This window comes from Formica exsecta, unplaced genomic scaffold (genome assembly GCF_003651465.1).
Source record: "Formica exsecta isolate Colony F162 unplaced genomic scaffold, ASM365146v1 scaffold13, whole genome shotgun sequence".
Lineage (NCBI taxonomy): Eukaryota > Metazoa > Arthropoda > Insecta > Hymenoptera > Formicidae > Formica > Formica exsecta.
The window spans coordinates 611001-625356 of NW_021848632.1; the positions used below are offsets into that span (position 1 = coordinate 611001).

Below are 14356 nucleotides of genomic sequence, written 5' to 3' on the forward strand. Positions count from 1 at the left end.
AGACGCGACGACGCGAAAACGCGATACCGCGACAACGCGACGCATCGTTGCTCGTACGGCACGATGACGGCAACGACGACGCACTAATGTGCGTTCAACGCACAAATGCGCGTGCCACATATGAGCCATTGTGCGACTCGTGGCAATGCTGTGTTGACACGCGACGCGAAAGACGCGAAAACCGTCCGCGGCACGATGACGGTACCGACGACTAATTAATTATTAATCTTATCAAATTATTCGATACTTGTCGCGATCGGAAAGGAATTTTATGGAGTCTCGCACTGCTACATTACTGCTCGAGTATCGCCGCGCGAATGATAACAAACACGTAAGAAAGGAATTTGATCGTTCCGCCCCACTACAGTTTTTTTCAAGTGTCTTCGTATAAATGATAACAAGCCCGTGAACAATGCTACATAAACAATGTTTACGCGCGTCAATGCACAAACACTATGTTAGGTATTGTCCTAATTCGCTGCCGAAATATTTTATGTATTATAAAATATGTATATGCGAAATATTAAATTATATCAGTATTTCAAATTATAGATCGATTATTTATTAAATGATTAATGTATCACGGAACTTATCGTTATATTAATTATTCAATTTTGCGATTCGATCGTTTTACAGCACATTCTTCATCCAAATTATATCTAGATCATCGAAAAGTCAAATAATATAACATCGTGGACAAAATATATTTGACTCTATTTTAAATTAATTTTAAATATTTTAACGGTAAATTTTTTCGCAATTCTGGTTTTTTATTTAGAGTTGTGGGTAGCATTTCACAAGATATAAAAGAAATTTTTAATATTCTTACGTTCCAATATTGCAAGAGATATCGCGATTTTTAATCATTTTTGTCTATTATTATTTATAAAAACTAAATGGCGCATTTTATAATATTTTATATATAACACACACACATATAATATTCTACTAATATGCCGTAAGCAGCTCTCATTGAGATCCACTTTTAAAAAAGTGATAAAAATACATACATATATGCAAATAAAATACTCGAGTAAAATCTAATACATAATTATATTACACTTTATTACAAATTTATATCTTTACAATACATATAATGCAATATGAAATGATATAATGATATAAAATAATAAATTATATATGTGCATAAATTAATTATTATGTGTGCATAATTCTTTATTCTAAATTTCTATAATTATCTACTTTTTTTTAGAAAGAACTGGTTTTTTTTATAAAAGAATGTAACAATATTTTTCGACAGGCGTATGACTTTTGAGGCTAGTTCTTGAAAAAGTAATTTTTAACGATTGTATCAGGGTTTTTTTTAAGCATAAGTAAAAATTAATAAGAATTATATTTTGACTATGTATATTTTTTTTTATTTTTTGCGCTTGAATTTCAGATTGATTTATTTGAATAAAATTATTTTAAAATAGGCAGGAAATGCATAATATTTCTATATAAGAGAAACGAGTCGCGATATTTTGTCTTGCTAAATCGAAAAAAAAAAAATTACAAACACCATGTGAAACCGAAACTTATGATACTATAAAATGCTATTTTTATGCTCAGGTATCAAGAACTCTTCATATCACAATGAAAACGGTTATTTGTGTGTGGAACGCGTGCCATATCATACGAAACTGGCGACGGCGTACTTAGAAGCTGGTAAAGAATTGGGATATGAAATTGTGGATTACAATGGCCAGGATCAGATAGGTTTTTCGTATCTTCAGGTAAATATGGATCATGGAACGCGATACAGCGCTGCTAAGGCTTATCTTCAGCTGAATCGGTCGAACTTGGAAATCATCACCGGTGCTAGAGTAGTCAAAGTATTGATCAATGCGGACAAACGTGCATACGGTGTTGAATATGTCAAATACAATGTGCGGAAGAAAGTCATTTGTTCGAAGGAAGTTTTACTATCCGCCGGTACGATTGATTCAGCCAAATTGCTAATGTTGTCAGGAATTGGACCTAGAGACCATCTGGAAGAATTAAACATTCCAGTGATTCAGGATTCCAAGGTCGGTTACAACATGTATGAACACGTCGGTTTTTTGGGGCTGACTTTCATGGTAAATCGAAGCGTGTCATTACTGCAGAACAAACTCCTAAATCCCAGCGTATTTTTGGAATACGTCCTGCATAAGGAAGGATTAATGACGATTCCAGGAGGTGCCGAAGCACTGGCATTCATCAGAACTAAGTACGCTCCTGACGAGAAACCGGATGTCGAGCTTCTCTTTGTATCTGGCTCTCTGCATTCGGACAATGGTAAAGTCGTGAGAAAGGCTTTAAGAATCTCAGACAATGTGTACAACACTGTCTTTAAGCCTATCGAAAATCAAGAGGCCTGGTCGATCTGGCCCATTATTCAATATCCTAGAAGCGTCGGTCGTGTTACGTTGAAATCGAAGAATCCGTTCGAACCACCCAATATGAATCCAAACTTTCTCAGTCATCCAGATGATATAGAAATCATCCTAGAGGGAATAAAACACAGTATCAACATAGCAAAGACTGAAGCCTTTCAAGCTTACGGCAGTCGATTACACGATATAAAAATACCAGGCTGTGAATCATTTAAATTTGCTTCTGATGATTATTGGCGTTGTGCAATTAAGCATCTACCATCCATGATGAATCATGAGATCGGAACCGTCAAAATGGGACCCCACACGGATGCTTACGCAGTTGTTGATCCACAACTAAGAGTATATGGTGTTAAGGGATTGAGAGTAGTAGACGCTGCGATTATGCCCACGATACCTTCTGGTCATGCGAATGCAGTCATTTATATGATCGGCGAGAAAGCCGCGGATATGATCAAAGAAACTTGGAAAAGCACATTATAAAAAAAAAAAACACGCTAAGTACATAAAAAATATTCCAACTACTGTGCAACAAAAAATTTGAAAAAATAAAAACAGATCAATACAACTAGTGCCAAGTATAGTCAATTATATGCTTAATTATTTATGAATTCTTTATAAATTTCAATAAATATTAGTTAAAGTTAAGTATCATTTATAAGATATTCTCTATCTCTCATCACAAATAAAAGAGTCATGAAAGTAACATGAGTTCAACCCAGTTATAACTAATGTTTCTAAGAAACATTTCTAGATTCCATTTAAAATCAAAAAGACGATGCTTATCTTTCTCTTGTTTTACTTTTCCGATGTCGTCTCTATTTCGCGCAAATGTGACGCAAGCGTGTTCCCATTTTCTGCTTCTTATATGTATTTTCTGAGATTTACATGCGAATTTGAAATGCGTCATTGAACAACATCCTACGTTTTTGCGATATCATCTTCGCATGGAGCGGTTTCTCGTAAATCTATATGTATATCAATTAAAAAAGTGTACGTGACAAGAAATATATATATATATATATTTATTTATTTATTTTCTATGTCCAAGAAAACTCCATTATGTGTATGTCTCAGCAATATATCGGCAACAAAAGTCGCCGTTTTTTAACGCGAAATCTCATTCCCGCTATACTTGAAGCGTCCATATCTGTAAGGTTTTGTCCGGATAAAACGTTACAACCCCCTTGGCCAAGACAAGACCAATAGAATCACGGTCTCGATGGCGCAGAATCCGCGAAATTCATCCCTCGATTGCCGCATCCAAGCCCGATTGGCCAAGGCCGAGTCCAATCGGGTTTCATCCGTTATTGATCTCGGTGGTGGAATTGTTGAGTTTTTTTATTGGCCGGAGTTGTAAAGTGTTTTATGGCCAACGTAAAACGACCCACCGCGTTATACGGATTACCGTGGTGAGTTATTAAAATTGCCCGGGATGCCTCGATGCGTCCGCGAATTAATGGACGCGACATCTCGAGACGATCGACTAAGATCGCCTGAATTACCCCGTTCACGGATATTATTCTTTCTGTCGCTAATCCAAAAAAAAAATGCGTCTTCTTGAAAAATATCCGGCGAGATCTTATATTTGACTCCTTGAAGAAAGAGATCGGTTAAATATTGCACTTCAGAATTAATCGCGTAGAAATCGCGCTTTCAAAGAATATTTGATCGTAAAATGTATGAAGGGATTTGAAAAAGCTTCGAGAAACTAGAACACATCTATCTACGTATTTCAATTTCAATACCAGTTATTCTTCGGAATATCGTTATATAATATCATCACATTCTCTCTTTCAATAATATTCTGAACAAAGTGTCACTAATATAAGTTCGTTGTAACTTCTTCACGAGATGATAGCGTATATGTTTGCGTACGATGATGGTTGCCATTGTAACGAAATGGTTTTATGTAAGGGTAGGAGCGGGGTGTTTCCCTTGAAATAACAGTTTACAGAAAAATTAGCGGCACTTCACTATGCAAACAAGCGTCAATCGTGTCCCCCCTCGTGAAACTAATAGCGCAAAGTTCCCTTTTATGTAGCAGTATAAAAAATCTGCGCAAACACTTCTATTGTTCATGGAAAATGATACAATCGTTTTTTTAACGGTCGCAAAGTGCAGATGTGAGTTCCCATACTTGAATAAATATCGTATCGCCATTTTGACGCGTTATTTCGGAATTAAATCATACACATAAATGAAATATTTTAAAACAAATCTTACATTTAATAAAAGTAGATTTTTAACAAATATACACTAAAATAAAATAACATTATTATATTACAGAGATATTACGTTCCGTAACTTTTTATAAATGTAAATTATTATTTCAGTTATTATACATATTTATATTTTTTTGCTAAAATATTACATCTAATAAATTTTATATTCAATTCTACGCAAAATTTTTTTGCCATTATTATAGGTAATTATTTATGCATCCTTCGATTAAATTTATGCGTAAAATCCCGGGAAGAAACTAAAAATCCCCGAAAACTACAATTTCGAAGATATACAGGGTGCATAAAAGTTTTCATTTGGATTCTCATGTTGATAAAACCGCTTACGTATCGCGTAAGCATAACGTATTCAATCGTGGATAGTGCGTATCGCGCGCACACCTACTGTGACAAATCAAAATATATTTCGTATTCGCGAAGATGGGGTCCGCGATTATCCTTTAATAGATTCTTTTGAGTATACACGCGCGTGTGCACGCGCATATCCCGGTTACGCGTGATTTATATAACGGGGGCGCACGATATGATTTAGGGGGCACGAGACATAGCCCGGACGAGAGCGTAATTCCACGAGCGATTTGCTTGATCGAATCGCCGCGTCGAGTATACGTATCGTATATATATCGATTCGATTGATTAAAAGCCCTGGGTCCGATTGAAAGTCATACACGCTCGATGGGGTTCATTGCCCTTCGTCGAACTTACTACTCTGTCGACCCCCGCCGCGAGCGACAAGTAATTTCATTCATATACGACTGGCATGATTTTTGTAAATGAGAACGGGATATCATTAGATGTATGTAATGATACAAATATAGATGTGCGATATATATGTGATATAGTATTATATACATATATTTATAAATTTATTAACTTTGAAATCAGGAGATGGTTTAAATCTCATCTGTAATCTCTCTTCTTCATTTATATTTGTATTTTTGAAAACAAAGTTCTAAATAATTAAAATTTATTATAATATATTTGTTTCTAGTCGATACTTTACTTTTAAAATCATAAATCAAGAGCAGATTTATAACATCGACGTTTAAAACATTAAAATCGGTACATATTTTTGTATAATATATACTTATTTTTAACGCATAAAATCGTATTCTCTTAAATTGAATCAGAAAAAATGTCACTGATTAAAGTGACACAAAATTTCATCAAAGATTAATGAGAGTATTTCACTGATCTTTAGTAAAAACACATTTAGTTCCTCCACTATATCTCACTGATTATGATAATAAGATTTTATTGAAAAATTAGTAATAATCGTACATATTTGCAAGATGTAGCTTTCAAAACTTTTCTTATTTATTTTATGTTAATATTTTTGGGAAAAGCTCCCATATGTAAAATGACACATGTATAACTAATATTTAAATTCAAATTTATATAAAATTATATTTTATTTTTTGTTCTTAAGATGTGATAAATTTATTAAAAGTAAACAATACTCTTGGTCAAATTTAGATTAATTTTTTTAACACATCATATTGCTATAAATTTATATCTCATATATAACATAATACAAAAAAATACATTTTAAAATATCATTAAACAGCCACTATCACACTAATTGATACTTTCAGTGAGATTTGCTATATTACTTGTAGTACTTGTAGTACTAATTTGCTATATTCTCTCCTCTTCTCTCTCATAACTGAAACCATCAGCAACTATTTAATAATAATATAAAACATCGATTTTATTTAAGAGAGTACTTTTTTTTTTCTTTTCGTATATTCTTTATAAATTTATTCCATCAACAGATTCATGCAAATGTGCATTCGATGATAGCGTCTCTAAATATAATTGATGTTTCTCGATGCCGTGCTTTTTTTTATTTTTTTGACATGCAAAGTTCTTCCGCGCATAATGCGCACTCGATGAGTCGGCTGTGTCGCGATGACGTCGCGAATTTTCTTAGAGATTATCGAACAGCTTTGTTCCAAATTGCAAGAACAAAGAGCTCGAACGATCCCCCCGCGCGAAAAGAGGAAGCCGCGCAATACTCTCTCGCGTCAAGGTTCGCCACGCAAAGAGTGAGAGAACAAAGGGAAATATATATTATGTGAAAAAAAGACCTACGCGCGGATGAGATGACATTTATAATCTTACGCGGGCGAGGACATAGATCAACGATGTTTTTGCTCGGCTGAGAGGGGATCTCCCTTGCGGAAAGATGCTGAATTCGAATTTAATTATTATTAATTGTTTCTCGTCGATGACTACAGGGGCGATGTTTCCGCATAATTGTTCTTACGACTTTTGCAAACAAAATTGACTAACAATGCTAGGAATTTTGTTGCTATTTGTGTATTATTATAAAATGCAAAGTTTAAAAATATTTCTAAAACCGTATAAAGAGTTATTAAGTATAGAGCTTAAGAAACTTAAATTATTACATTTAATAATTAAGATATGTAATTAAAATCTAGATTTCAAATCTTTCTCAACAACATAAATATATAGTTTGATCTTTTTCTGTACATTTATAATGTCAAAATATTTAAAATAAACCAGATGTTTGCATCTGTACAGTCTCAGAAAACTTGAAACCCTTGCATTTTAATTACAAAGGAAAGACACATTGTACGCGTAACACATTGAAATTGACGTGCCATTTAGTTTTTGAGTTCTTATTTCTAACTAAAAATTTAAAATTTAAAATATATTCATATTTTACTTAGGAAATGCTTCCTTTCTCTATCAAACTCCAAAGCAATTATCATAATATTATTTCCTTATCTTTTGAGTAAATGGACTTTTTTTGAGCGGACAAAATTTTAGATCTGGAGACAATTAGTCTGCAAAATCGACATATCTATTGGAAACTACAAAAGTGTGAATAAAAATATTTCAAAAAATATTACAATAAATGATTGTATAATATACAAATGTTTAAAATAAAAAATTACACTTTTTATTTATTTATATAAAAATAATCATAAAATATATATATTTTTATGAGAAATTTCTTTAAATGATAAAATATAGACTATAGATCAGCCAATTTATTAATATTCTTTGAATTAACATTTTAAAGTTAGATGATATTCATGTACAAATTTCACACACATAAAGTACCCTGCTCTTACCTTCCAAACTGCAAGAACTGTGAGAAAAGCAACGAAGATAAACGTAAAAACAAAACAGATGTAGAAATCTACGAGCATGTAGAATAAAGTAATACTATAAAAAAAGACATCATATCAACTCTTTGATAAAGTGCAACGCTTGATTATAGGAAATGTTGATTTAGGAGACTTATATCGATTTTTTTAAACGACATTATCAAGATTAATATCCATCTGCTGCAATCCAATATAATACGAGTGCACAAGGGTTAAATATAAGCAGCGCGATGCGAAAGCAGAACAAAATTAAGCCACCACTTAAGGGAAGAGTATCAAGCCACTTAAGCGGTAATCTGACGTGTACGGTGGATTCCTTGGTCCGAGACGATATCAGGGGTAGTATGTGTATTTTAGCCACGGTGGACCCTCGATTGGGCGTATCTAGCGTCGCTCGTGTAACTTCAGGGGGATAAGTAACTTTTGTCTAGGCCGACGCGTACAGATCTCTCAGCGGGAGGGTTGTCTGCGAAAGGACGCGAATGCATCGCGAGCACTCAGAATGGTCAGTTTATGTGGTTTCTCGAGATATTTATGGGGTGCGCGCGGCTAGCGAGTCTAGAGGGTAACTCCGAGGGCCATATATTGTACAAATTGGACGCGGGTCTTGTGAAAATGCGAGGCAATGGTGTGATAGAATTTCCGCCATTTGTATATGCAACTTACCGTCCTCGAGTTCTCGAACACTCGCGGCCGATTTAATCGAGAGTGTCATCCCTCCGTCATAATGACGTTTTAATTCAGTTGCTTTATATATATCGTTGTATTATCAAATTTAATTCAATGATATATAAATTGTATTATTAATTAAATTATTAATCATTCTATTCTTCCAAATATTTGGTTGGTATTGTATTTGATATAGCCAAATTTTTAATTATTTTGTAGTTATTTAATGATTTCTAGTTTCCAATAAAGTTTTATTGCTTTCGATGATATTACGCCAATAGCGATGATAAATTATTATAACTAATAATAAAATAAAATTATTTAGTATATAATCTTTTAGATTTAATTTTAAATTAACAAGTTAAGAAATTGATAAGGCTCTAAAGTCAAATTTACAATTTGGAAATTTCGCGGGCAATTAAGGGCCAAACGCGGGTGATAGTGCGTCTTTTTTAATTGCGTTATTTTAATTATATATTAATATTCTTTCAATATTTTCTTTATATTCTATTTTATAAAACAACCAGTTCTAAAGTTTAATCTAAATTTAAATTATATATTTCTTGAATTTACTTCGGTTTTTAAATTTAATTACACATTTCTTGTGAATTACATCTTTCTTTAGCATCTCTTTATATTTTGTACTAATATTATTTTTTTATATTCAATTCATATACACATACACATAAAACAATTCATAAAGCTAGATATTTCGCACATTTTGTACATTTTTGTTATCCTTTCTTGAAATTGTAAATCAACGAGATCGAGAGCTTCCGCTGCAAATACGATGACAACAGGCGCACAAGTGCATGCAGGCGTTTTGTAATTTAATATTCGCGTCCCCCTTATGCGACGTGTTCATTACTTAAGTCCGCACCCAGTATACGCGCGCATCCCTTCGATCTCGTCGCACATATATCCATGATCATTCTACCAGGACTAATGCACTGCGCGGCCAAATGTTCGGTGCGATTTAAATGTTAGGGGGAACAGTTAAGTATCCCGGTAGTTAACGCACCGCCGTCGTAACTTTCGCGCAGACCGTTAACTCCTCTTTTAGGTCCCGGGAGGCTTGTTAACTAACACGTTATTATCATCGCGGTTGAGTGATGTTCGACTTTATGCAAACGTTCTATAATGCATGCGTAAAAATTTACATTACATTGTCGCACCCTTTGCAAATATAAAACAAATTTGGGTATATGTACAAGTTGCTCATGTTGTGAACCTTGTAGTTACCTGAGTATAATAATTATTCGTAGGAAAATAAAGGAAAAATCTGTCTGTGTGTGACCTGAAATATTACTAAACAAAAATGAAAAATATTACACAGTTTAACATGTTAGCACCGAGCTTTGTAAATAAAAAATAAATCATTTCTAAAACCAAAAAAAAATTTATATTACGCAATCTGTATAAATCCTACATATTATTTCAAGGTTTAATTAACTGTGTCTAAAAATGTTGGATAACTTTTAGTATTGTTTGTATTAAATTTATAATTACAAAATTAATTATTTATTGTTAGTTGTAGAAAATAAAGATTTTAATTTTGTTTATTTGATAAATTTTTTCGTTATAGTAAAAGAATTTACAAATTCGTGTTTTAAAGCGGATGACACTTACTCTACGTTCTTCATACGCGTGTTAATCCAACGAGGAAAATTATGGGAGACACGTGTGCTAAATTGAGACTGTAATTTTAATGGCACGGGACGAGTGGCGGCAGACCGATTATCGCTGATTTAATTAACCCCGGGGGCTCCATTTCGCGCAAAACGAATGGAGCACCGTGTATTTCGTCACTGATATATATTACCAGTAGGTTGATTCGCTAATGTCTCTACATTTAATGTCTTCTTTCGTTATGAGTGTTAGTAACAGAATAATCGTATCTTAATAATTTTCCTTGTAATAATTAAAATAATGCAACAAAACATTGATATAATTATTAGGAAATTAAATTTGTCATCCATAAAACTAATTTAAAATATATTTTTCAGGGAAATTTTTAATATGTTTGGACTATATTTTGAGAATTATTTATAACAACCCCCAAGAGAGATAAAATTTTTTTTTTTAATTTGATAGAAAATAGAAATAAATATATGTCTTAAATCGCGCGTACATAAATAATTTTAATATATTAATTTATGTATATAAAATATGAATTTAATATAATTTTTATATATTTAAATACTTATCTTTTCTTATTTATGAAGTAGAAAAGAGTAGAAAATAAGAGATTAGATTTATCTTTAAATTAGAAACAAACCTTTATTTAATTATATGTTATATATAAGCACGTCAATATTAAAAAATGCCATTAGCTAATGCCATTAGCCAACTAAACGTAATCAAGATATTATAAACATAAACAATTGTTATCTACTAAATAAGAAATAAAATATTTTATGTTCTTTATTAGCGCATTCCTTTTGCATTTATGTTTTTAAAAGTAACAGCATCTATTATAAATTTATCTCAAGGTTTTGGTCAGAAAAGATCACAAAATGGCGACTCGAATCTTCGGGATTCGCATCACCGATTCTGCTCAACAAACGAGTTTCCGGCGAAATCTCATGCGAACATCACGTGCGCCTTCGCTGACAAATGACACTCTGATTCTTGGTTTGCTCGAGCGGGCGGATGCGACGACGTATCGTTTCGGCGGTTCCTCTTTCCAGCCCTTCTTCCACGCACAATAACTGTTTTTCTTCCCTTTCTGGTGGCATCGGGACCAACCCTCTTTGTGCGTGCTTCGCCGTTTACGCTCGACTGACTTTTCAGATTCTGTGGAATCATCGCTCGTCTCTGTTCTTCCCCTACGCGAGCGTTCGCATAAAAATCGCTACCGGAACCGGATGCCGGAAGCGTCGACAGGGGCGTCGTCGGGATCGAGAAATGGGCCTTCGTGCACCCTCGAACATCCGTCGTTTGTGTCATTCGTCTTCTAGAGCGAAATCACATCGTAGCTTAATTAATTTCTTCGTTCGGCACGAGTATCGAATAATATTGTACGCAAAAATCAATATATTATATAGAAATATTATATAGAATATTGGAGTATAGAAAACATAAAATACAACATATATTATTTTTTCCGCATGTCTATTTGAGATTGTGCGTGTTTCATAAAATTTTATATATGTTAAAATGTTTTTATAACATTTAAAATTTCTGGCAGTGTTCTGGAGAGAAACTGATAAAATATAGAGAGTACGATAAGGAAAGTTGGATATATTAATATTAATCTTTAATTTTTGAATACAAAATATTTATTTGCTTAAAAGAAAATAAATTAAAAATACAAATTTGCATATAACACATAAATATTGATCTAAGTTGACTGTAAACTGAAATTAATCTATAGAAATTATGTATCGGAATTAATCGTTGAAAAAATATATAGAGGACTATTCGGATAATATAAAAATTGAAAGAAAAACGCACAAAACATAGACATATATTTTTAAAAAACTTTTCTTATCATATCAATATTTAAACCGATAATAAAATATTACGATAAATTTTAATATAATAAAATCTTAACCAATAAATCGTTGTTATTCAAATTGTTCCGGTATCCAAACTTATCCGCCGTTTTTTTATTCTTTATTTATTTATTACTATTTCTACCATAAAACATTTTTTATTTAAGAATTATTTTTTTGTTTTAATTTTTAAAATTTCTCAATATTTCTTGCGTCTCTATTTCACGAAATCTTGAATTTCATATTCAAAATGATTACTTCTCACATATCGTCGAAACATGAAGCAGCGATAAAACAGACAGAGATCACGTGATTTAATTCCCTTCGAATGCACGCTCCTACTATCTGCGTATTAGATACGGACGATTTTTTATGGTGATTTCGATGCACGTACGCGCTATCTCGTATACCTTTTGTCGAACAATCCTCGCGTACTCTGGCCGAGAGTTTGTCAAATCATCCTCGGCTCTGCACTCGCGTAAGGGCTCGTTCTATTGTCCTCTTTTTAGAGGGGTTTACGATGTATCCACGCCCGTTTCCTTTCTTCTCCGCGGGGAGGACAGCTATAAACTATATGAGGTAGAAACATCTAAATACGAGCCGAGTCAGTGCTGCACGAGTGAACGTCATTGGCGAATGCAGCTATTTACATGAAGAGCAGTGCTATATTCGTCTTACGTCTAAACGACGTTAAATAAACAGATCATATTTATGCATCTTATTTAATGAAGCGATGCTTTTCTCATACGCATTATTAATACAATATTAATAAAAATCAGACTGTATAATAAAATTTGTTCCAATCAACTTAAAGTTGGGATCGAGTGCAACCACGGCAGATAAGTTTTAATACTTTCAAAATTGATAAAAGTTTCTGTAATTTTTTTTCCTCCGATAGGAACAACGAAACTAGTATACTTCTCGAGGAAGATACGACCAGATTTATGGATAATATCCGCGATATCACACCTCCCCGCAGAGTTATTTCTAAAACAAAAATATTTGCTTCCCATCCCCCATGAAACTCATTTCTCTCTCGGAACACTTGGAGGAATAGACACCATCAGGGTAACCGCAACTACGAACGATCGAAACCTCTCACAGAAATGAATTTATTCCAGAATTTATTCCCGCGGGTTGACGTCAGCTCGACCATAAATCATTTCAGCGGAGAATGATTCCGCTTCCGTCGTTCTATGCGCAAAGTGATCCTTGTTCGCGAGATTTCAAACATGCCTTTTTTGGTCTGAAGCCGCAATTTGAAATCTTATTCGACGCGCCACCCGTCGTACACCGACGCATATCTGCATATCAATGGCGAGACAAATTGACATCTTATTTTGTGCAAATTATTTATATCTATTATATTGATAGACCATAATTTAATATTAATTCTCCAATTATATAGTTCAATATATTATTTGTTAACTAATAATTAATTGTTAAATAATAATTAATTATTATCGTTATTAAAACAATTTTGTGATATATTGTATATATGCTTATAAGAAATTAAATAATACAATATAATAATTTTTCCTAGAATTCTTTAATATAATTAATTATATAATTATAATTAGTTTATCTAGCGATCCATTTACAACATATCACGCTTGCGTGACAAACATAAATAATCTAATTTTTTAGCGCATTAAGAGTTAATTTATCTCTGTTCGTATATTCCGCGAATCTTTCAGCCACGTGTTCGTTTCGTTTAACCGTGAACGACATAATCAGCGCACGAGGACGACGAAATGTTGGCGTGGTCGCCGGAGACGATCATGGCGGACCAGTTTTCGGAAGGGCGAGTTTCCCGGGGATGGGAAGTCGCCCGGAATTGACAGGAATCGGAAAGGAGAGAGAGAGAGAGAGAGAGAGAGTCCGGGACATTGGCTCCAGACCCTCTGGCGCCGTCGCGACGCTTTCCAGCTTTTGGCAAAACACATCTTATCCCGTCGCATCCCGGTCCTACGGGCGCCTAGTTTTTTTATGGCTATCGCTGCTGGTTTCAGCGCCCGGGGATCCCCCATAAAATCTCGTCTTCTCCTCGCTCGCCATCCCGACGATCCTCCTTCTCCCCTTCATCCTTCTTCCTTTCCTTCAGAGGCAATGCTATCGTCTTAATAGTAGAGACGTAACTACTTCCAATATAAAGAAATCGTCGAATTTTATTTTCTCGCGATACGAGCCTCATTACTCGTGCGCTATCGATTATTACGTCCGGGGAGAAGTATTAGTAAAAGAGACGAATTTTTCCGCGTAAGACGGTAGATTTAACGGTGGATAACAAAATTTATAATTGCGAAAAAGGTTTCAGAATTTTTTAATTTATATTCACATATGTATATAATAACTCCGACTATTAGATGTTCCAAATTTTTTTGTCGTACGCTTCACTTACTTTGATGCTTGAGTAAACTGAGAGACAC

General features: G+C 33.7%; 1 protein-coding gene across 1 annotated transcript in view; it reads left to right on the forward strand.

Moving 5' to 3' along the window:
- LOC115245766 (glucose dehydrogenase [FAD, quinone]-like) overlaps window positions 1-3358 on the forward strand; it is a 20731-nt gene extending 17373 nt beyond the window's left edge. Inside the window, exon 3 of the mRNA XM_029824233.1 lies at window positions 1573-3358. Coding sequence (XP_029680093.1) covers window positions 1573-2861 — 1289 coding nt within the window. The 3' untranslated portion in view covers window positions 2862-3358. The remainder of the gene's footprint in view (window positions 1-1572) is intronic.
- The last annotated feature ends 10998 nt before the right edge of the window (window positions 3359-14356 follow it).